The sequence below is a fragment of the Geotrypetes seraphini genome, chromosome 7, assembly GCF_902459505.1.
Source record: "Geotrypetes seraphini chromosome 7, aGeoSer1.1, whole genome shotgun sequence".
NCBI lineage: Eukaryota > Metazoa > Chordata > Amphibia > Gymnophiona > Dermophiidae > Geotrypetes > Geotrypetes seraphini.
In genome coordinates this window covers 76,164,090-76,189,874 of record NC_047090.1, presented here as the reverse complement: position 1 = coordinate 76,189,874, position 25,785 = coordinate 76,164,090, and the positions used below count along the sequence as shown (strand labels likewise).

The following is a 25,785-nucleotide window of genomic DNA, read 5'->3' as shown; positions in this document are numbered from 1 at the left end:
ATATTCAAGGTAATGAAGGGAATAGACTTAATAGATAAGGACAGGTTGTTCACCCTCTCCAAGGTAGGGAGAATGAGAGGACACTCTCTAAAGTTGAAAGGGGATAGATTCCGTACGAACATAAGGAAGTTCTTCTTCACCCAGAGAGTGGCATTGAGGAGGGCAGGGAGAAAGAAAGAAAGAAATAAAAAAAATGGGGCACGGAGAGAGAGAAAGGCAGACATAGAGAAAGAAAGGGGGCATGGAGAGAGAAAGAAAGAAGGGGGCAGGGTGAAACAAAGATAGTGGGTCTGCCTTTTAAATGTTCCTGTGGCCATATTTACACTGATTTCAAGTATGCCTTCCTTGTGTCACCTACCTTGGCTTTCAAATCTCCCAGGGTACTCGGTCCCTTCCTATACCCATGTCCAGGCTGTCTGTAGTCTCCCTATTCCTGACAATCACAAAGCCCTGCGCACCTTCCTTGGTATTGTCGGATACTGTCGTATCTGGATCCCTGTTTTCTCTACTATTGCCCTCTGTATGATGCCTCTACTATTGCCCTCTGTATGATGCCTCCAAAAACTTCTGACTCAGGCCCTTGCCCTCTGGCCCTTCCGTCCAAGCAGCTGAGCTGTATGCCCTCACTTCTGCCCTGCGATATTCTGCCTCTTTAGTCTTGCAACATCTACACTGACTTCAAATATACTTTCTTTACCTTGCATTCCCATAGGGCCATTTGGAAATATTGAGGTTTCATTACAGCCTCTGGCCGCCTGATCCATCATGCTCCCCTCATTCTTGACCTCCTCGAGGCCATCAAATTGCCCTCCCATATTGCGGTTATGCACTGTCGAGCCCACCATTGTGTCACTGATCTCGTCTCATGCGGCAATGCCCTTGCTGACCACACAGCCTGAGCTGCCAACCTCTGCCCCCTCCTTCGGCTCCTCTGCACACCATCATTCCTTTTCTGGACACCCTTACACCCCAGTACACTTCTCAGGAACAGACTTGGGTCCGCATTCTTGGGCCAGTCTGTCCTGTCCTGACTTGGGCCGCATTCTTGGGCCAGTCTGTCCTGAAAGGGGGGTGGATACACAGGATACAAATATGGGCCAATTCAAGTGTCAATCCAGACCCACACACTCATACTTCAAACGCAAGCACAGCGGGTACCCTCATAGTCATTCCTCAACACCTGGCCCTCACGATTGTCAAAAGATGCTATGATCTGGTGCACTCTGGAGAACCCGCTATGAAAATGACCCTCAAGAGACATATCTTTATCAATCACCATGATCAGCTAGTCCGGAATATGGTCCGACAGTGTGTTGTCGGTTCTAGAATAAATTCCCCAATCAGACGACTGCCACCTCTTGGACACCAACCCATTGGAACACATTTGATGCAGGTTCTGTCTGTAGATTTTACCCACATGCCCATTTCCTGTTCCCTCAGTCACCTCCTAGTCTTCACAGACACCCTGACTAGATGGGTCGAAGCCTTCCTTACTTGCACTGAACGCGCCAGGGACGTAACCAAACACCTCCTGAATGATATAATTCCGTGCTTCGGTCTCCTTGTTTCCATAGGCAGCGACAACGGCCCCGCCTTCATTGCTGATGTCGTACAACAAACTGCTCAGGCCCTCCAAATTGAATGGAAAGTATATGCTGCTTACCATCCCCAGAGCTGAAAGGATGAACAGAATCTTAAGACCCTTCTCACCAAACGAATTGAAGAAACTAATCTGCCCTGGCCTATCTTGTTGCCTTCTGTTCTTTTCAGATCAGGTGTACCCTGTCAAAACTCACTGGACAGTCCCCGTTTCAGCTCATGTTCGGCCAGCCACCACCCATTATGAATCCAGACCGTGGTTCTTTTGCTACTCTGGGATCAGATATCTTCCAGAGTCAGGTCCAATCTTTAGCTAAAGCCCTTCAAGAGCTCCACAAATGAGTTCTGGAAAGGGCTCCACTACTGATAGCTACACAAGTTCATGGGTATGTCCCTGGAAATACGGTATGGCTAAAACTTGGAAGTCAGACCCCCTGAAACCTAGATGAATAGGTCCTTTTACTGTCCTAATTTCTTCTCTTACAGTTGTCAAGGTATCCGGACACAAAATTTGGTTCCACTACAACACGGATCTTCAGCTGAAGCTTTCTAAGACCTCAAAAGTTCTGAATATTTACCACTGTACTTAGCAGGTGTTCTGAATATAATTATTTACAAGTGTTTGAGTTTAATTGACTGCCTGTGGTTCACCACTGCCTTTAGCAAGTGTCTTGAGTATAACTGTTTGAAGTTTTCTAAGTTGTGCCTGAAAGAAAAATGAGCTTCCTATGTTAGCATTCCTATGTAGGCACCTTTTGTCTTATATATATCTGATATTTATGTTGCCCTCACTGCCTTATGTTTCTTTCTTCTGTATTTCTTTCCTATTGTATTTAATAAGGGCCCCTAGCCCCTTTGCCTGATGTTTGTTTGCATGATGGAGTTAAGTACAGAAAGTATCAAACATCAGAGGGTATTATCTGTTTCCAACCTACTGGTGATGAAGTTTAAAAGTGGGTGGAAATCTGCATTGATAATGTTGAAGGTCCACTTATCAACCAGACTCTTATTGTAGACCTCACTCGCCCGGTGTCTTTGTATTTTGATACATGTATGTTATTTGATGTTGCCCAGGGTCATGGTTTTGCCCCTAATACAGTTTTGTGTGGCTCCCTAGATTGACAGTGTTATTATACCAAATGTGCTAAGTATATTTGTCTGAATAACCTGATGCCTTTAAGAACTGCCCCTATGAGGAAACCTTCACTAATGGTAGAGCCTGTCCTTTATAGAAATGTGTCTCATGGGCCACCTACAAGAACCCTCATAAATACCCAGTCAATACCCCCTCTGCCTCCCTTATTTTAGGTCCTAGCTCCGGCCCCTTGTGTACTACAGGCCACTGTAATCCCATGGTTTTCACTATCACTGACCCACATAACTGGAATGCCAATGTCTAAGTCCAGAAGGCCAGAGACTGCATGGCATTATGTATTGATGTTAAAAGGTGAGACCCAGGTACTGATATATATGTCCGTATTGTATCCCGCTCAAGTGCTCCTGTCCATCACTCTGTGGTGTTTCCCCAGTTTTATGAAATTATGAAAGTAGATACTGATATTCCTGTAATCACTAGAAATCTGTTTATACAGTTTGCTGAAACTAAAGGTCAGACTCTTAATGTTAGCAATTGTTTTGTATGAGGAGGGACTGGTATGGGAGAACAGTGGTCATGGGAGGCAAAGAAGCTGGACATGTTAAACCTGACTTCACAGAACCTCACTTTTACATCAGGTCCATGACCTTCACGATGGGTCTTGTTGCTTCCCACTGTCTTCAGCGCCCTTCAGACACTGCTTAATGGAATTTCCTATAAATGATGGCCAGCTCTTGATAATTGATATTGGCTCTGTGATCTGTTTGCCTACTCTTGGTTGCCTGCTAACTGGACTGGTACATGTGTACTTGGCATGATCTGTCCCAGCTTCTTCCTGTTACCGCTGGCCGATGGTGAACACCTGGGAGCCCCTGTATTCGACAACAGGGGTCGCCAAAAGCGGTCTACTGCCACTAATTCCCTTAAAATAGGTGAATGGGGAGATGACTGTCCTGCAGAACGGATCATTGCTGTTTACGGACCTGCCACATGGGCCGAGGATGACACCTGGGGCTATCGGACCCCAATCTATATGCTGAACCTTCGTCTACAAGCTGCACTCGAACTGATAACTAATGAGACCTCCCAAGCTTTGAGTACCATTGGCAGAGCAAATGCTAAAATGCGCACTGCTATCTATCAGAACTGCCTAACTCTAGATAGAAGGTGGTGCCTGTGGTAAATTCAACCTCTCCAACTGCTGTCTTGAACTTGATGACGATGGTAAAGTGATTGAGGAAATTGTGGATCGCATCACCAAAATGGCTCATGTTCCTGTCCAGACCTGGCGTGGCCTCACTTCAGACTGGCTCTCTGGCACCTTCGGCTCCTGTTTGCCCTCTGGTTCAGCAATGAAGACCATCTTGCTGGTTGCCACCCTGTCTTCTCTGCTCCTTTGCTGTCTGCCCTGTGTGGTCCCCATAGCCATAAAGCTGCTCCACTGAACTGTTGACTGTTCCACTGCTGCTATGGCCCTTGCTCTTCCCCAGTATCGACCAGTCCCTACAACTGATCCTGACCTTCCTCCTTCTTGTACTTTATCAGGCTCATCTCCTTCCTCCTACTAGCCTGAAAGGGGGGACTGAAGGAGTCTGGGACTGGTTTTCCTAAGTGTTGAACTAAGTTTTCTCTTTAATAAAATGCTGAATTATGTTTAATTGCAGACCTAACTTATCTCATGTTCTAGCCTGTCTGCCTTGGGTGTTAGCTTGGACATTCTAACTTCTTATGGCTATCTCAGCATAAACGACATGTAACAGAAAGACTGCAGGGCCTAGATAAGTGACCTGCTAGTGTGAGCTTAGCACCAATGATTGTTAAGAAAAGTAACATGTGAACAGTTTTTTCTAGAATTCAGTTGTATAGCCAGAAGAATGTATAAATATCTCTGTAACGTCCTGTTTTCGGGACTTAGTTCTGAAGCCAGCTTGGAGCTCAGGAGTCTTCAAGTCTCTAAGTTTTGTGGCTTCCCAAAGTGACCTTTCAAAAGGAGCCCTTAATTTTAATTCTCTACCTATAACCTATGCTGGCCCCCAAGCTGCCATTCTCTGTATACGTTTTATGTATAAAACAATTTGAAGGTGGAGCCGGCACGAATTATGAAAAAGAGAGAAAAAAAGGTATCCGATCAGTATCGGTGCTGATCATAAGTCGCTATGGTGGCAAAAAACCATGAATTAACTAACACTATAGAGCAAATCCTCTTGAGTCCTCGCCTCAACAAATCAGTGCATCCATGCAGCTCTCTGCCCTGGCTAATGATCTAAGGCAGATAGAGAGTCAGAGAGAGAGGCATGCACGAGCCCGCAACAGCCGAGGTCATCACCTGATCTACTGGCGCGTGGGTGTGGCGACCTCCACACGCAGCGACGACTACATTTGGAGCTCGCCAGCACGTCAGGTGAGCGGTGATGCCGCGTGCCAGCGCGAGCTTTGCTGCATCAGCCTGGGCGCAGAGCAAGTGCGGCTGCGCTGAATTATTGCCGGGAGGAGGAAGCGGCGGTTCTTGGACGTCTTGGAGGACCCTGGGTAGCTTGCTAGTCACGAGCTTGTGTGTTCTCACGGGAACCCCCGCAAGACCTACTTCAATCCACGCGGGATTCCCGCAAACCCCGTTCGCAGCGTCCTGCCCTTCTCCGTGGCAACTTCCTGTTTCCGGCAAAACGGCTCGCCTCAGAGGAAGGGAAGTTGTGTCGGTGAGGACGGGACACCGGAGACGGACAGCTGCGGGACTGATGGGGGGGCAGCATCAGGTATGAGCTCGCTGGAGCGGGTGTTGAGGGAGAGGTGTCGGATCGCGGACAGGCAGGAGAAGAGGAGGAGACATGCTGGACTGGAGAGCGCGGAAGCAGCGGGAAGGAGGACCCGTCTCCCGAATGTGTGTGATTATGTGAGGGGAGCTTAACGCGTGTCATTTTGTATCTCTGGCGAGGTGAGAGGTGTTGACTGTTCACAAGACTAGTATTCTTGATGTGTGGGGGTTTTTGTTGTTGTTGTTTTGCTTTGGGGTTTCAACTCACACAACCCTAACTTGCTATTCTCCCCCCCCCCCCCCCAGCTTCATTTTATTATTATCATATTCTCCATTTATAATTAGTTATTGAAGTGACACTCTTGCTAGGGCACAGATCCCACTTCATCTGCTAAAACCCGATAGGTGACTTCCAACTCTTACCCCCAACCTGGGGGAGGGGGTTGCTTCAGCAGCATCTCTCATCTATACCCCCCCCCCAAAAAAAAAAAAAAAAAAACCCCAAAGAGAATGAAGCCGGGCTCATGAAATGAATACAGATTGCTTGTGGAGTAGTATGCCACATTGCCACTTATCTAATCTGAGACAGAGTTGAATTGAATAAAAGAAAGTTGGAGCCCCTAAGAGATGACAAATAGAAAACGAAATCACAGAGAGAGACAGAGCAAAGTAGACTGTATTTATACTTACTTGGCACAGGTTGTCAAAAAAAAAAAAAAAAGTATAAACAAAAGTGAACCAAGGGTACACAAGCCCTAGCTGATTGATTTATTTATTTTATTTTGCTAGTAACTTGTAAACAAACTCCCACTATAGCAGAATGACTAGTATTCTGGGACATTTTTCTTTGGCAAAATTTCCAGCATTGTGTTTAGTAATTCTGGATCATAAGTCTTTAGAGAAGATTATTTGATTTGGGTGTAGATCACTTCCTTTTCCAGTTGTCTCTCAAGGTGAGTTATATTCAGATATAGCAGTTATTTCCTCCTCCCTGGAGGGCTCACAATCTATTTGTACTTGAGGGCTAAGTGACTTGCCCATAGAGATACAGGATGTGAACTGACCTTCTCTACATTACCTTTGGATTATTGCTTCACTACATTGTTAAAAATTAAGGAGGTCATTAACTATTAGTTAATGCACTTTATTTAACTGTAAGACCTGTTTTATGCAAAGGGCCCTGTGAGTTTAGCACATGCTGAGGCATGGTTCTGTGTTGTTAAGTAGTGTAGAGCTCTTATATTAAAGTGCAAATTATACAGACTGCACTGGCAAGAATTAATTGAAAAATACCTAAATTAATGGCCCAAATAGCACTGAATATATATTCATATATTCACAGCTATATTCCTATTAGAAATTATTCCATTTATAATTGTGCAAAATACAATATTTAAATTATTTGTGAAGTGCTCAGACCAAGAAACCCATATAATAGTGATGTCACTACAATGAGGTTTTCAAGGGGACCATCATCGCCTTCACAAGTCCCCGGCCCTCCCTATGTATATATATATTTTAAAGCGTATATATATATTTTAAAGCGTATATCCAGCTTGATGTACTTATCTTAATTAGGGGGTATTGTTGATCTTAACTCTCATTGGTGACTTGCGAAAATAAAAATATAAGTGCTTCAGTAAAATCCTAAATATTTTTTCTTATCTGATTAAGTTCCCGTCCCTCCGACCCGGATTTCGTCTCTTCGTCAGGGAGGGACACTGAGAAGAAATCAAACAAACAAACAATGTGTGTGAACTCAGCTATACACGTTTAATAATTGTTACTTAAAATCTAAACACTATTAAGTTCATAAAATGTCCTTAGGTCAAGATCTTATAGGCCTCTTAAATTCAAATATTACCTGGTAAAGGCTCACTGAATACAGGAACAGGCAAAGTGGACGGGCCGAATGAACCTCTCTGGTAGAAACGCGGTTTATATAATGGCTGACCGGAACTGTTAATGAACTCAACAACCGGAAGTAAGCACAACATCAGGTGGCCATTGTTAAAGACTATATTGCTAACCATTCAATATCTAAATTTAAACCCATTGGTTCCAAAGTGTGCCAATTGTATATCAGACGCTGTTCTTTTTGAATTAAAGATCTTGATATATCACCCTCGTTTTTGCGTGTTTGTATTAAAACTGTATATTTCAGGTTTTTTAGTGTATGTGACTGATCGACCCAATGTGAGACCAAGGGGGCGGTAATCCGATTTGTTCTTATGTTACTTAGATGTTCGGTGATTCGTGTTTTAATTTTGCGGATTGTTTGGCCGATGTATACTTTTTTACATGGGCATTGTATATAATATATTACTCCCCTTGAATCACAGTTGGTCCCGGTATGAAGAAAAAATTTTTTTGTTCCAGAGGGTGGTATATCTACATGATTAGCGTCTAAGATATAACTGCACATACGGCATTTCCCGCAGGGTTTATGCGGTAATTTGACCTCCGTTGTTAGATTTTGTGGATTGTGTTTAAGCAGTTCTCCTAGATTAGAAGCTCGTGAATAAGCAAATTTGGGTAAACTGAGCAATGACGGATGGTATTGTAATATTGCCCAATGTTTTAATATGATGTGTTTTATGGCCGTACTGTTGTGTGTGTGAGGCATCACACACACTATATCGTGTTGTTTTTGTTTGGTTTGTTCGTTGAGCATTAACCATGGGCGATAGCAATTTTTAGCTCTTTTCCATGCTCTTTTGACGATTTTCCCAGGATACCCTCTGTGTATAAATTTATTGTACATATCATTGGCTTCTTTGTCGAAATCAGATTCCTCCGAACAGATCCTGCGGATCCGTAGGAACTGTCCGGTTGGAATACTGTTTCTTAAAGGTTTTGGGTGAAAACTCTGATATTGTAACAGAGTATTACGGTCTGATTTCTTCTTGTAAAGAGTGGTAGAGAAATTTTGTTCATTTTTGTTAATCATTATATCTAAAAAAGAAATGTAATGCTTATTATATGTATAAGTAAATGCTATATTAGGGTCTTTATGATTTAACTCGTCCATGAAAATTTTTTAATCTGTTTCTCTGCCACTCCAAACAAAGAATATATCATCTATAAAACGTTTCCAACAGGAAACTAAATGAAAAAGGGGAGATGTGTAAACATGTGATTCCTCATACTGAGTCATGTATAGACAAGCTAGTGTGGGAGCAACCGTGGCTCCCATTGCTACTCCCTTGATTTGGAGATAGGTGTCATTCTCAAATTTGAAATAATTGTTATGGATTACTAATTCTATCAACAGATTCCTCTTGGAGGTAGAATAGTTCAGCTTAAGCAGTTGAGATTCTACTAACTGAACTGCCTCAAGTTGTGGAACGTTAGTATATAACGCAACCACGTCAGCAGTGACTAGTATTTTGTCTCCAGGAAGAGTCTGTTCAGAAAATTGTTGTATAAATTGTAAAAAATGTGTTGTGTCTTTAATATATGACTCAGCTTGAGGAACCAGATGCTTTAATTGGCTGTCCAGATATTGGGATACAGGTTCAAGCACTGAGCCTGTTCCAACAACTATGGGGCGCCCAGGTGGTGTTCTGTCAGATTTGTGTATTTTGGGGATAAAGTGAATTTTGGGTATCCTGGGAAATTCGCTGGTTAGAAATCTGATCTCCTTGGGGGTCATACTTTGTTCTGTACTGGCTTTAAGCAATAAACTATCGATGTTGTGCTTAATTTCGGCTGTGGGGTCCTGTTGCAATGACATGTAATATGTCCTATCTGATAATTGGCGTAATGCTTCGTTTCTGTAATCCGAATAATTCTGGATTACAATTCCCCCTCCCTTGTCGGCTCTAGAGATATAAATAGAGCTATCATTTTTCAAATTTTGTAATACACAAATCTGACAGAACACCACCTGGGCGCCCCATAGTTGTTGGAACAGGCTCAGTGCTTGAACCTGTATCCCAATATCTGGACAGCCAATTAAAGCATCTGGTTCCTCAAGCTGAGTCATATATTAAAGACACAACACATTTTTTACAATTTATACAACAATTTTCTGAACAGACTCTTCCTGGAGACAAAATACTAGTCACTGCTGACGTGGTTGCGTTATATACTAACGTTCCACAACTTGAGGCAGTTCAGTTAGTAGAATCTCAACTGCTTAAGCTGAACTATTCTACCTCCAAGAGGAATCTGTTGATAGAATTAGCACAATTAGTAATCCATAACAATTATTTCAAATTTGAGAATGACACCTATCTCCAAATCAAGGGAGTAGCAATAGGAGCCACGGTTGCTCCCACACTAGCTTGTCTATACATGACTCAGTATGAGGAATCACATGTTTACACATCTCCCCTTTTTCATTTAGTTTCCTGTTAGAAACGTTTTATAGATGATATATTCTTTGTTTGGAGTGGCAGAGAAACAGATTTAAAAATTTTCATGGACGAGTTAAATCATAAAGACCCTAATACATATACATATAATAAGCTTATACATATATATAATATATATACATATATATATATTATACATATATGTATATATAATATATATACATATATATAATATATATACATATAATAATGCTTATACATATAATAAGCATTACATTTCTTTTTTAGATATAATGATTAACAAAAATGAACAAAATTTCTCTACCACTCTTTACAAGAAGAAATCAGACCGTAATACTCTGTTACAATATCAGAGTTTTCACCCAAAACCTTTAAGAAACAGTATTCCAACCGGACAGTTCCTACGGATCCGCAGGATCTGTTCGGAGGAATCTGATTTCGACAAAGAAGCCAATGATATGTACAATAAATTTATACACAGAGGGTATCCTGGGAAAATCGTCAAAAGAGCATGGAAAAGAGCTAAAAATTGCTATCGCCCATGGTTAATGCTCAACGAACAAACCAAACAAAAACAACACGATATAGTGTGTGTGATGCCTCACACACACAACAGTACGGCCATAAAACACATCATATTAAAACATTGGGCAATATTACAATACCATCCGTCATTGCTCAGTTTACCCAAATTTGCTTATTCACGAGCTTCTAATCTAGGAGAACTGCTTAAACACAATCCACAAAATCTAACAACGGAGGTCAAATTACCGCATAAACCCTGCGGGAAATGCCGTATGTGCAGTTATATCTTAGACGCTAATCATGTAGATATACCTCCCTCTGGAACAAAAAATTTTTTTCTTCATACCGGGACCAACTGTGATTCAAGGGGAGTAATATATTATATACAATGCCCATGTAAAAAAGTATACATCGGCCAAACAATCCGCAAAATTAAAACACGAATCACCGAACATCTAAGTAACATAAGAACAAATCGGATTACCGCCCCCTTGGTCTCACATTGGGTCGATCAGTCACATACACTAAAAGACCTGAAATATACAGTTTTAATACAAACACGCAAAAACGAGGGTGATATATCAAGATCTTTAATTCAAAAAGAACAGCGTCTGATATACAATTGGCACACTTTGGAACCAATGGGTTTAAATTTAGATATTGAATGGTTAGCAATATAGTCTTTAACAATGGCCACCTGATGTTGTGCTTACTTCCGGTTGTTGAGTTCATTAACAGTTCCGGTCAGCCATTATATAAACCGCGTTTCTACCAGAGAGGTTCATTCGGCCCGTCCACTTTGCCTGTTCCTGTATTCAGTGAGCCTTTACCAGGTAATATTTGAATTTAAGAGGCCTATAAGATCTTGACCTAAGGACTTTTTATGAACTTAATAGTGTTTAGATTTTAAGTAACAATTATTAAACGTGTATAGCTGAGTTCACACACATTGTTTGTTTGTTTGATTTCTTCTCAGTGTCCCTCCCTGACGAAGAGACGAAATCCGGGTCGGAGGGACGGGAACTTAATCAGATAAGAAAAAATATTTAGGATTTTACTGAAGCACTTATATTTTTATTTTCGCAAGTCACCAATGAGAGTTAAGATCAACAATACCCCCTAATTAAGATAAGTACATCAAGCTGGATATACTTACCAGATAGGTGTTAGATACGCTTTAAAATATATATATACATAGGGAGGGCCGGGGACTTGTGAAGGCGATGATGGTCCCCTTGAAAACCTCATTGTAGTGACATCACTATTATATGGGTTTCTTGGACTGAGCACTTCACAAATAATTTAAATATTGTATTTTGCACAATTATAAATGGAATAATTTCTAATAGGAATATAGCTGTGAATATATGAATATATCGTCAATAACGTCACGGATTACAAAGATAGTTATCTCTCTATTTTGTAGCCAAATAGCACTGAAACATCATTAATTCTGAATTCCATAACCTATCTTGTCCAACAGAGCATTAAGATTTTGGGTGTAATTTTGGATCAGACATTAACTATGAAGAACCAAGTGGATTCTTTGGTTTGAAAAGGATTTTACACATTATGGAAATTGCGGACTATTAGGCCCTGATTCTCCAAAAGTGCGTCCCGATTTTAGGCAGCTGTAGACGTCCTACAGCTGTCTAATCAGCCAATCGGGATGCACGTTTTTTTTAAAAAAACCTCCTACCCTCTTACCCGCTTGCCGCCGCAGGAAAGGAAGCGAAGGACCGGTAGTGTGCAATCGGGCCCACAAGTCTTGCCCCGACGTCAATTCTGACATCGGAGAAAAGGTCCAGAATTGACGTCGGGGGAAGGCTTGTGGGCCCGATTGCATGCCACTGGCCTTTGTGGAGTTGCGGTAGCAGAAGTCAGCCACTTTGCAGTGTTAGCAGCAGTGTCGGGTGTGCGCATTGAGTGCAGGAGCCAGCTGTTTGGACTTTTGTCGATGGATCTTTGGTCTCCAGAGACATTGGTAGTGCTCCAGTTCCTGCAATGTGGCCTTGAGGATCGTGACAGCCCGTTCCTGTGACAAGTTCAGTTGTGTGTGTGAGTGTGTTCAGTGGGGTGTGGGGGTGTAGCTTGGTGCGGGTGTGCTAGTGGCACTGGTTGGGCACAGCCTGGGAGGTGAGCCTCTGTTTATTTGGGATAGTGAGGTGTTGGTAGGTTGGGGTTTACCAGGGTTTGATGAAGGGTTTTTTTTGTGCTCCTTATGGCACCTGCTAAAAAGTCTGTTTCTAGGGGAGGGAGGGGTCGCTTTGCAACGGTGGCAGTGCCTGTTGGCGGACCAGGGGGGAGGAATCGGCACAGCAGGGAGAAAGTCAGGCTTTGTGGAGTTGCAGCAGCAGTGGGTAAGCGGCAGACCAGGGAGGCAGGCAGGCAGGCTTTGGTGAGGGAGGGAGGAAGGCAGGCAGGTTTCAGTGTGGGAGGGAGGAAGGACAAAGGCGGAGAGGGGGCAAGAATTCAGGACATAGGAAGGAGGGAGGGAGGGAATAGAAAGAGACAATTGTTGGGCCTGAGGAAGTAAGGAAGGAAAGAAAGTTTTCTTTTTCTAGCTAGTGCAACCAGAAATCACCAGACAACAAAGGTAGAATTTAAGTTTAATGATCAAAATCTATCTGCTCACCTTCCACATTTACGCTGACGATATCACCGTCGTACTTCCATTATCCGATATTTCGCCGAATTTCATCATTCACCTATCCAATATCCTAAACCAAATAGAACTTTGGATGAAGGCCTACAAACTCAAACTGAACACAGAAAAAATTTTTCATAGCCTCTCCCAACGAGCAGATAAAAGACAACAAGATTCACGTGAATGGCAAAGATTACGAAATTGATCAATCTATTAAAATACTAGGGGTTACCCTTGACAGACACCTAACCCTAGAAAAACACACTGATCTAATGTTCAAAAAATGTCTCTCTACCCTTTGGAAACTTCGCACCATCAAAAAATTCTTCGACGAATCATCCTTTCGTCTACTAGTACAAACCTCCATCTTGAGTATTCTGGACTACTGCAACATCATATTTTTGGGAGCATACAAAAAGTCCCTCCACAAGCTAAGATTAATCCAAAACACTGCCGTCCGTCTCATCATCGGACTCAAGAAATGGGAACATATCTCTCCATATCTCCAAATACTCCACTGGTTGCCAGTAGAATCCAGAATACTTTTCAAGTTTGCCTGCATCAGCTTCAAAGCGATCTTCGGGATGCTACCAACTTACCTAGCTTCCCAATTCCTCACCTACTGCCCAAAAAAGACCTCCCGCAGAACAAACCTCTTTACTTACCCATCCTTGAAATCATGTCACTACAAGAAGTACCTAAACAGAATGCTTTCTTTCCAGGCAGCCCAACTGAACACATGGCTAGCAAAACCAATACTCAAAGCCACATCATACGCTGACTTCAGAAAATCTCTGAAGACCCGTCTCTTCAACACCACCTAAGCTCTCCCCCCTACCAGTTATAATCCCCCTCAAAAGTCCTTCCCCTTCCTTTTCCCTTCCCCCAACGCTTAATGCTGTACACCTCTCTTACACACATTGTATATATCTAGCTGTAAACAGCATTGATCTCTTGTATACTGTTCATATTGTATCATCCTATATCTTAGTATAACATCCTGTATCTTATTGTAACATCCTGTAACTGTTCACGTGTTAATATCCTGTACCTTATTGTAAACACCCCAGTACCTGCTCACTTTGTATTATCCTGTATCCTATTGTTAACACTGTACTCTCTCTAGACACGACTCTCATTGTAAACCGCTTCGAACTTAGGGTATAGCGGTATATAAGAAATAAAATTATTATTATTATTTGTCTTTTTCTAGGGGTCTGGGTTCAGAGGCACAATTTGGTTCAGAATATTTTTTTCTTGGTTTTTCCTCTAAATCTAGGGTGCGTCTTATGGACGATAAATACGGTATCTTTTAGATTCATTCACTTTTACTAACAATAAAAATTCCAGACACTCGCATGCATTATTTATCTTTCCATCAGTTAAAGTGTGTAATAGATACTGGCATTCAAACTGCATTATTTTTATTACTACAACAAAAAAATGTTATAAAGCCTTATCAAAACATTATTTACCAACCACTTCATTACCTTCACATACAAATCGTAGATCCACAGTCATTTCAGTTGCATTTCCAAATTCATCTGACTTCATCCTTCAGTTTGTGTAAAAAAAAAAAGATACTCCATTCAGTCTGTTTGAGACCTAAAAACCTTGATTTTTCAGTTTAATCCACCATTGTAATTGCAACAGTTTCAAGGAATAAGATTCACAAATGGTCATTATAATAATAATAATAATAACAGTTTATATACCGCAGGACCGTGAAGTTCAATGCGATTTACAAAGATTAAAAGATGGTACAAATTGATTGAACTTAACAGAGGTAAAAGCTAGTGATTAACAGCTCTAGGAATCAGTTATTGTGGAGAAAGAATTGTATGGGTCAGCTGCCTAGATAGGCGTTCCCTAAATTCTCCATAAGAAGTAGGCGTAAGCAATTGTTCTAGATCTTTACCCCATAATGCTGCCTGAGGTGAGAAAAGTTGTTGATGATGTCTTTTAAGTTTACATCCAATAACTGGAGGGGAAACAAAGTTCAAATGTGAGCTTCTCTAATATGTCTGTTGGCTGAGAAGGAGAAAAGGTCAGTTATATATTTAGGGGCTAGACCGAATAGTACCTTAAAGCAAAAACAGCCAATGCAGCTGTCGGTAGTAAGGTGTCACATGATCAAACTTCTTCAGCCCGAAAATCAGTTTGACTGCTGCATTTTGCACTGGTTGTAATCGTCGCATATTCTTTTGTTTTTCATTAGTTAACTCTATATGGCTTCCTATATGGTGTGTTGCTTTGGGGCAACACATCATTTTCTCTGGATATTGGACACAATTAACTGAAAGCAACAAATCAATAAAAAGGCCTGCCATCTTGCAAATATGTATCGATTATTATATAATTGGTAGGAGCCATTGAGTTAAGTAGAAACTTGCTGTTTGCTAGTTGAAAGTTTGGGCCATTTGCAAATCGGCAATAATTTTTCTGGTCTCGTTTGAAGTTATTTCTCTTATTATTTGACAAAACTCTTTCATTCAAAAAGGTTTGTATGAATATACATTATTGTCATAATTAATGTAGAGAGTAAGGTCTGCTTTTACTAAGCTGTGCTAGCGGTTTTAGCATGCGCTGCATTGCCATGCGTGCTACACGCTAATGCCAGCATTGAGCTGGCATTAGTTTTTGGCACGTAGTGCGGGGTTAGCACGCGCAGCAATGCAGCACGCATTAAAAACACTAGCGCACCTTAGTAAAAGGAACCCTAAGTTTATGTGCATATGTTTTGTTTTTGCATCACACTGGTTAAAATTAGGTATGTTGCTTGAGGTTCATATTATGCATCCACTAATGTTAGGGTGGTGGATGCCTGGAATGCGCCCCCGAGAGAGGTGGTGGAGAGGAAAATGGTGACGGAGTTCAAAGAAGCGTGGGATGAAAATAATATTGAACTAAGACCAGTACTGGGCAGACTTGCTTAGTCTGTGTCTGTATATGGCCGTTTGGGGGAGGATGGGCTGGGGAAGGCCTAAATGGCTAGGAGGGTGTAGATGGGCTGGAGTAGGTTTTGACGGAGATTTCGGCAGTTGGAACCCAAGCACAGGACTGGGTAGAGCTTTGGATTCTTGCCCAGAAATAGCTAAGAATAAAAAATTTAAATTGAATCAGGTTGGGCAGACTGGATGGGCCATTCAGGTCTTTATCTGCCGTCATCTACTATGTTATGTTACTATATTGGTTAAAAAATGTTTCTTTGCATTATGGAAGTTGCGGAATATTAAATAATATTTTAACCCTACTTCTTTTAGACTGTTGGTTGAAGCATTGATTCTGTCTATTCTGGATTATTGTAACATAATCTATTTGGGATCTTATAAGAAAGTCTTGAAGACTGAGGTTAATACAAAATACTGCCGTCCGATTAATTTTTGGCTTAAAAAAACAAGACCATGTTATCCCTTACTATCGGCAATTACATTGGTTACCTGTCGAAGCGAGAGTCCTATTTAAATTTGCCTCTATCTGCTTTAAATTGGTATTCGGACTGTCTCCAATTTACTTTTCCTCTCATTTTGAATTGTATAGATCTGCAAAGTGTACTCGGAGCTCTCGGTTATTTGCTTATCTAAAAAACTGTCGATATAAAACATTCTTCGATAGAACACTTGCTTTTCAAGCAGGTAAAGTACAATCTTGGTTAGGTGAAATTGTGGGCTCCTTTTATCAAGCTGCGCTAGCGGTTTAACACGTGTAATAGCGTGCTTTAAACCACCGGCCGCGCTAGCCGCTATCGCCTCCTCTTGATTAAAAGTCGCACGCGTTAACCCCGCAAGCGCAGCTTGATAAAAGGAGCCCTATGTCTCAAGCCTCAACCTATTGTTCATTTAGGAAATTAGTTAAGACCTATCTGTTTGACAAATATATTACCTGACTTATGATTACATTATTGTATTTCTGTACTTTTTATGCAGTTGTTACCATTCACTGATTGTCCAGTCCTCTTTTTATGTAAACCACATAGAACTGCTGGTGTTAGTGGCATAAAATAATAAAGTTGTTGTTATTATATTTCTCTCATTTTTTGACAAAACTCATTCAAAAAGGTTTGTATGAAATTAGAAACATAGAAGCAGAAATAGACGGCAGATAAGGGCCACAGCCCATCTAGTCTGCCCACCCCAATGACCCTCCCCTACCTTTCTCTGTGAATAGATCCCACGTGTCTATCCCATTTGGCCTTAAAATCAGGCACGCTGCTGGCCTCAATAACCTGACAGCAACTTTATCTGCATATCTTTTTTTTTTTTTTTTTTTTTTGTACCACGCTTGTTGAAATTAGGTATGTTGCTTGAGGTTCTGTGATAGGGTAGAATTGCTATCAACCCAGAAGGAGGCCAGCACTAAGAAGCTATATATTAAGACTTGCTGGGTGTAAGCTCTTGCCAGAAGGACAAGCAAAACAACCTCATTTGCCATCCGCAGGACCAAGGTACCCCGGAATACCTAAGTTAACCAGTGACAAAAGAGTCTGTGGGGACCAAGGTACTAGAAATACCCCAGGTGACCGGAAGTGCCTGAGTGACCACTCAACAGGTTCACATTGTGCTGTAAGGGCATCCCAAAAGTCAAGTGTGAGAAATGTGATATCTTTCTATGCTTTACCTTAAAGTTTCATAGTTTATTAAAATTTTGATTAAATGCTAAACATAGAATTCAAAGCATTGTACATTAAAATAAATGGGGGAATTAATATTAAAACAAACATGACTTAGTACAAATCTACTAACATAACATAGGATGGGATATAAAACAAGAGGAAAGGGGGGAGAACTCTATTAAAGAAAAGAGAACAAAAAAAAGGAAATAACATCAAGGAGGGGAGGTGGGTAAGTTAAAAATAATAAAATATCCAAATGGTGAATTACTTGAAAGCATTTTAAATTGCCCTGAAGATTTATCTAAATTTTGTTCTGCTCTAATGTGTAATGGAAGGGAATTCCAAATAGTAAGAGCTATGACAGAAAAAATGAAAGCACTGCGTGTCCCTAGCTTTTGTGGTTGCATAGATGGAGTATAGTTGCACATTGTTGTCCTGAACCAATACACCTAAAACTTTCAAAATTTACAAAAATTTACAAAATTTAGGAAACGAGTTATTTCTTGTTCCATTTTGAGTATATTTATGGGCTCAAAATTTTTTATGTTAAACAATAAATTTATGCAATAGGCAGTCCTAAAAGATTTAAAGTGACAGTACATTTTTTGGCTGTGCCGGATTCCGTGGATGACATCACCCAAAAGTGAGAATATATACCTGCTGTCCTTGGAGATCATCTGCTACAAGTGAATAATTTTGCTTTATATGAGTTTATTTGTCCAGAGTGGATGAATAATGTACCAGTTAGAGTAGTGGACTGAGAACCTGGAAAGCCAGATTCAAATCCCACTGCAGCACTGTACAATCTTGGGAAAATCTCTTAATCCTCCATAGTTTCAGTACAAAATTAGATTATAAGCCCACTGGGGACAAGGAAATGCCTAATGCACCTGAATGTATTGCCATGAGCAAAATCCAAATAGAGTTTGTGTTGTCTCCAGCTGAATCAAAAATGCAACAGCACAATTGTTAGCTCAGATGGATGTTTAAAGCCATATTTTGCCTATACTGTTAGAACTGTACTGGTTTGCTTAGTAGGGTTTTAAAAAGGTTTGGATAATTTCTTAAAAGAAAAGTCCATAAACCATTACTAAGATGAACTTGTTTCTAAGATAAGCAGCATAAAATCTGTTTTACTATTTGGGAATTTTGCCAAGTAGCCACTTGTTGGAAACAGAATGATGGACCTTTGGTCTGTCCCAGTATGACAGCTCTTATATTATAGATGTTTGTGGCACTGGAGATTCATCTCAATGGTTTAGCAACAGCTTTTAAGTCCTTGAACAATTATTTACAAAAGCAGAATCATATTCTTTATAAAATATGTGTGGACATTTATACCTGCTTCTGAGCAGGTGTGTTTATTATACCTTCTTTTAGCTGCAATGTCTATATGTTTGGTGGGGTAATTCTCCCCCTCCATTACAAAGCCGCGCTAGCATTTTTAGCATCAGCCATGGCAGTAACAGTTCAGACTCTCATAGGAATTCTATGAGCGTCAGAGCTGTTACCGCGGTGGCTGGCGCTAAAAACACTAGCGTGACTTTGTAAAGGAGGGGGTATATAAAGTCACAGGTGTCAGTGCCTTTATAAAATTAAAAATAGGCACTTAATTAACCTTCAAGCATTGGTGGTCTTTTGTAAAATTATCCTCTTAATTTTACAGCATCCATGCTTGTTTTCCTAGTGGGCAGATCTAATACATTTGTTGAACAGCAATCTGACTTAGACATTTTCACAATACTAAGACATCATGGGCTTTATGTGCCATTGACACCTTTGAAATCTTGTCTGATGGTGCTAGAAAGAGCCTTGCTTCCTCTAGTGCAGTGGTCTCAAACTCGCGGCCCGGGGGCCACATGCGGCCCGCCAGGTCCTATTTTGAGGCCCTCGGTATGTTTATCATAATTAGAAAAGTCAAATAAAAGAGTTTCTTGATCATCATATGTCTCTTTAGCTATAAATTTGCAATATTATTTTTAAAGACTTAGCCAAAAGGAAAGATTTATAAACTATAAAGAGTTTTACCTCATGTAAAATTGTCATTTTTTTAATAAGATATGAACTATTTTTTTCTGAGGCCCTCCAAGTACCGACAAATCCAAAATGGGTTTGAGTTTGAGACCACTGCTCTAGTGGTTTGGGGTTTTTTTTTGTTGTTGCCATCATTGTATTAGTTTGTTTCCCTTCCAGTTTGTGTTTGAAGCAGTCTTGTTAAAATCTTTACTAGGTTGTATCATTTTAATAGGTTGTATCATTTTAATAGGTTGTATCATTTTAAAATAGACTAATCCATGCATGTAGCACTAAATCATGTTTTTGTTATTTCAGGAATGTGCAGAAATCAAATTGTGGTCTGGACGATAGTACCAGTGGGTTTCTTTCCTGTCATTTGATATCGCATTCATTATCCTTTCAATGGATTTAACTCCAATTATATTCTTTCCACACTGATAAGAAAATATCGGTGGTTTCTGCAGTCTACAACCACCAGAGAAAATGTCAAAAATTCAGCAGTGTAAAGCCACTAATAAAGTACCCAGGAAAAGACCATATATGTGTGATATGTGCTTCAAACAGTTTGAAACTCCATCCAAGCTTGCAAGACATTACCTCATCCACACTGGCCAAAAGCCATATGGCTGTCAAGTATGCCATAAAACATTCAGGCAGCTGGTACACCTTGAGCGGCACCAACTAACTCATACACTTCCATTCCAGTGTGATATATGCTTCCGGAGCTTCAAAAATATGGTGACATTTTTAAAGCACCAGCAGCTGCACAATGAAAATTGTCCCATTGACTCAAAGCCGATGCACAAATCAGAAGCCCAGCTAGAGAGATCTATGTATTTCAAACCAGTTCATTGTTCAGAATGCCAACAGTCCTTTTCCACACAGGAGAAATGGGTGCTTCATCAGTGCTTCCCATCAGACCATACACAGAGTGTGAGCAAGAGACCAAAATCACTTAAGTGTGAAACTTGCAACAAACCCTTTCCATCTCGTTCTAAGCTAGAGAGACACATACTAATCCATACTGACCAGAGACCCTTTGCCTGCTCCTTATGTGTCAAATCCTTTCGACAGAAAACACACTTGGCAATTCACCAACTAACTCACATAAAGGAGAAGCCTTTCCAGTGCAGCTTATGTCATAAGAGCTTTAAGCTACAGAGCAAACTTTTGAAGCACAGGGAGGTCCATGGCCTGGCTTATGCTAGCAGACTGAACAGATCTGAAAGTGGTAGAGTAGATCTTGATGCATCACAGAATCTGTTGGAAGAGAAAAATGAGGCAGTGGAGGCAAATTCCACTCATAAACAGGATTCAGAGGATGCTTGCTCCATCTATGTTGTCCCTTTTCAGTGCCCTGTGTGTGAGAGGTGTTTTGAAAGTGAGCACATCTTACATACTCACACATGTTTTGTTGAGAGGAATGGAAGAGCTTCTAGCACACTTAAAAGGGATTCCAGCCGCAGAAGAAACAGAGCCCCAAAAAAGCTTAAGTGTCTAGCAGGCAGGGTCTCAAAAACAAACTTGACTGGCAGGAGCAGGTTGAAGAACCATCACTTTAGGGGTGAAGAGCAGCCAAGCTTTGAGGAGCAAGCCTTTTGCAATTATGACACTTTGCAAAAAACACCTGAAAATACAAAGCCACCAGGTACCTCCAAAACCTATAAATTGGAAGCAAGACGAAGGCAAGGTTGCTGGACACGATGCTGGTCAAAGCAGTTACACAATCAAGAACAGGGTATTAATAATATGCAAGGTTTACTGAGAACAGAAAGCTTGTTAGGAGAGCATGATTCTATAGATAGAGAATTTTATTTTGTTCAAAACGCAGATGAAGTTTTTGCTTTCCCCAAGCTTGTTCAGAGCAATTACTCGGCTCTCCCTAGAAACATATATAGTCAGCACAAAACATTTAATTGTGACCGATGTGAGAAAGCATTTCCATCTTTATCCAAACTTAAGCGTCATTATCTGACCCACACAGGGCAGAGGCCCTTTAGTTGTGATTTGTGTGGCAAGATGTTTAGGCAATCTGCGCATTTGAAGAGGCACCAAATCACCCACTCTGAAAAAATTACATATCAAATCCCTGTATGCCAGATGGAGTTCCAAGACTTGAATATGTTTTTTAGCCAACAGAGAGACCAGTTGGAACTGAAAGCATCTCAGCATCATGGATATTCCCCAAGACCCTTGCAGCTTCTGCTTCCATCAGACCCTGTCCCTGAAATCAAAGTTGAGCTAGGGCCTTCAGATTTCTCTCCTGACATGAGCTGCAGTAATGCACAAGCATATTTGTCTAACCATGGATCTATCGAGGCTTATACAACCCACTGTGGCCCTCAATATTCCAGAGATGCAGAAAAAAGCAAAACCCCCAAGAAGATGTATCAGTGCAGTGTCTGTCTAAAGAGTTTCAAGTCTCCTTCCAAGCTGGAAAGACATTATCTGATGCATGCTGGGCAGAAACCCTTTGAATGTCCTGTGTGTTTTAAAACCTTTAGGCAGACACCTCATTTGAAGAGACACATGCTTACCCACTCAAAGCAAATGGCTTAGAGGGAGGGGTGTGTTGGGGGGATTGCTTGCTAGTAACGGTATCTTGACTGAGTAAAACTGTTCTATTGCCATTAAGAGCACTTGTTTTTCCTCCTATCATGATGGTCAAGTTTTATGAACAATTGCCGTTCCTATTTAACTTGGCTTTTAATTTATCTGTAATTAACCAGATGGCCACTAAAATTGAGACAAATATCAGTCATGTTATAAGTTTTGGCTTTTACTAACATAGGATATATCAGAGGCAGCACCTGGAATCATGTTTCGAGCATATTTCCATGCAAAGTAAAAGTAATAGGTATACATTCACTGGTGATTTTACATTGACACTACCACCAATCATTTTAATGGACATGGATTTACTAATACTGTTAGACAACAGAAGCTAGGATTGAGGTATTTCTTGCATTGCAAACAGGAAGGCACTAAGAAGAATTCTGTCTGCGTTGTACAGGGCAGCACGTCAAAGTACTATGATCAGCAATTGTACCCACCATCTGTTGATTGCAAATGTTATATTTATGCTGTGTTTAAAGTTCTTTTGGGTTTCTTTACTTGTAACTCCCAAAGCTCTGGGAGCAGATATGTTAGTAATTATCAGATTATCTTATTCACTGGATCCAGAATATCTATCTGATTGTAGCATCACAAATAGCTTAAAGCTGTAGGATTTTTTAATGGAAAAACACATGATTTGCTACCATGGCACACTCGTAAATTAATGGACCTATCAAAGCTAGTACTGACTAGGAACTTGACATAACATTTGTGATAGATAGATGGTGGATGTTAGCATTTGCAACGTGAAATTGAAGTAGTATCCTGCAAATACAGATTTTACTAAAAGCTTGAATTTTGTGTTCCCTCACTGTTAAACACACCAGCAGCTCTTTTAAGTACAGATCATGCGCTTTGACATCCTAGAATTGCTTGATCTGGAATCAAAGGACATATAGAAAACTGAATTGCATATACACTTTTTAAAATTTCTAATGTTGAAGTTTAGTGATTGTGAAAAATGTTTATTGAGTAGCATTGGAAATTGAGGAGCCCTATTTACAGAAAAGATGACCTGTGGACTCCACTCACCGCCCCTTAGATTTCATTAGTAGCAAGAGACTGGGATTCAGGAACAATATAGGAATTATCAGTTTTGTTTTGTTTTCTAGCAAAAAGGTGCCAGTACTCAAATATCATGCTATTTTTCAGGAGTGGGGCCGTAGCCAGGCCCCCTGCAACCAGCCACAGAATTTATGAAAAGGCAGCACAGAGCATACAGAACCTTTTATTAATACTTGGGGGACCATGGGCCATTTTTATCAAGCAATAGAAAAAGTGTTGGTACTTGGTACCCCCTCAAAAAAGCACTGGGGACTATATAAATATAGTAAGTGAAAATAACAATATTAGAGGGAAAAATGGTTATCTTTTATGTATGGTAAATATAAAGAAAAGCATTTGTATTGAGTTATAGAAAACAGTAATGGGAAATCACCCATACTGTTTGTATAACACATGTAGTAGTGCAAGTTTCTCTCCCAGTGTTTATAAGATCTACTTTGGATGCTGAAAACTAGTCCCTTAAGTGCTACCAACAGGTCTGCTTTTCAGTGTTGCCAAATTATGCAAATTAATCTTATTATATAAATTATATGCAAATATATCATTCATTGTCAAATGCTAAAAAACCAGACCTTTTGATGGTGCTTAGGTACAAGTGTTCAATATGCCTATTTGAGGGAGAATGAGAAGTTGGTCTTTATGCTTATGCAATCCTTGTTCCTCTAACACTGCAAAGTACAAATAAAAATTAGTCTCATTTGCAATAGTGTTTCATTATTGTCAACATGGGTGTAAAATAAATGGTTAGTCCAGCAAAAACTTAGAATACTATGGAATCCTATCACTGTAATTTATTCAGTATGGGTAAGTTACTGAAATTCCCTGCACTACTTTCTTTACTGTTTCTGCCCCATCTCCTATTGTTATGTATATGCTGGTACATTAAATAAATGCTTCTTCATTTCTGTTCCAGCATGACTGCATTTCTTTTGCTAGTACGGTAGTATGTTTTGTCTGAAAATAAATTTAGTACCAAATTCTTATGTTGAATAGCAGATGAGCTGAGGTAACTTAGCTCCAAAATATCTACCTGCCAAATATCTCTAAATCACAGTATAGGCAGGTATTGCACAGTTTGGCTAGAATAAACAAACATGCTTACCAGCAAATGGGAGGCAGAGAAATTTTAGTATTCTAGTTTCATCACTACTGTAAGGAGTTGTGCAGCTTGAAACACTATAGTATTTCTGGGCCTCAGGCAGAAGGTGCAGGGCAAACTAGTGATTCAGGATGAGAAGATAGGCTTGATTCCATAGACCACAGGCTAAAGGCTGCAGTTCTAAGGTAGCGTCTGTTGCTGGCAGTTATGAGGATCAGCCTCAGAAGTAGAAAAAATTAACCTAGTAAGGAGCAGATAACGACTCAACACAGGCCATTGGGGAACAGCTGGATTGAAGGGTAGGGAGAAAGGGGCAACACTGGCTGGAAGGATGGGGTGCCCTAGTAGGTAAGTCGCATGGGGCACAGTTATAGCTTGCTATGTCCCTGGTGTTAAAGTCCATGTCTGAACCTCATCTTTCCTTAACTTCTGTCTTGCACAGAGAAAAGCTACATGGCGAAGCACCAATGTTGTGAGTCATTTTACATGAAGTTCAGAGTAGAACTTATGATCTCTTCTCTCTAGCCTTCCCTGGTGCTACCAGTCACTAAGGTAGATGGGAAGATTCAGATGGCTATAGTTTAGTTTTGTAAGCTGTTCCTTGCCTTTTATATCCTATCAGTTTTTGTAGTTTTTTCCCCTCTCTGATCCAATTTTAGTATATTGTAAACTACTTTGATTGCTCTGTTTCAAAGCCTGTATATCTGTATAAAGGGTAGGGGTTCTCAACTTCCAATGCGACCCAGGACCAAAATAACACCACAACAAAACAAGCAAAATGAGGCCCACTCCTTCCCCTGCTACTCCATTATTACAGCATCTAAGCTGTTTAGGCCCCTGAGACCTGGACCAGTTAGATCCCTAAGCTTTGGAAGGGGGTACTGACAAGATCAGGACTCCTGTAGTAGCCTAGTTAAGGCTGTTTGTATGCCCTTGGACCGGGCTTGAACAAAGCAGAGCCAAACTCAAGTTTCAAGTTTATTGAAAAATTTCATTTTATCGCAATATCATAATCCAATGCAATTTACAAATAGTAAGAAAATCAGGATAAGAAAAAAACAACAAAAACTGCACAATTGTTAAAACTAAGGGACTACAGGACACAAGAGGAGGATAGGTTAGAAACAACTGGCCTGGGAGAGAAAAACACAGGAGCCATACAATCTGGCAGCAAAATGGGTGCTTTTCTCACCTGAATTGGCCCTTTACTGCTTTCCCAAAATATAAGAGGCAGCCTGCCTAAGAATAATTTGCTGTTTACCAAGCACCATCCATAGCACCTTAGCAATAGGGCAGCGCTGGCTTTGCTTGGCTCTTTCAAAGAAAGGGAAATAGGAGCCAGCTGGAAGCTAGAGTACAGTTTAAGTACCAGGCAATTGTGAAACATGTAGACAAACATGATTTAATGAGATGGAGTC

General features: G+C 40.6%; 1 protein-coding gene across 2 annotated transcripts; it reads left to right on the top strand.

Annotated features, from left to right (window-relative positions):
* Positions 1-5,057: 5,057 nt before the first annotated feature.
* Positions 5,058-24,180, top strand: ZNF770 (zinc finger protein 770). Of its 2 annotated transcripts, none has more exons than XM_033952874.1 (2): positions 5,058-5,448; positions 19,903-24,180. In XM_033952874.1, exon 2 carries the CDS (start codon positions 20,071-20,073, stop codon positions 22,144-22,146), a length of 2,076 nt encoding a protein of 691 aa, XP_033808765.1. In that variant the 5' UTR covers positions 5,058-5,448; positions 19,903-20,070; the 3' UTR covers positions 22,147-24,180. The 2 variants fall into 2 exon arrangements, with proteins under 2 accessions (XP_033808765.1, XP_033808764.1); XM_033952873.1 differs by having other exon boundaries at positions 5,058-5,627.
* The last annotated feature ends 1,605 nt before the right edge of the window (positions 24,181-25,785 follow it).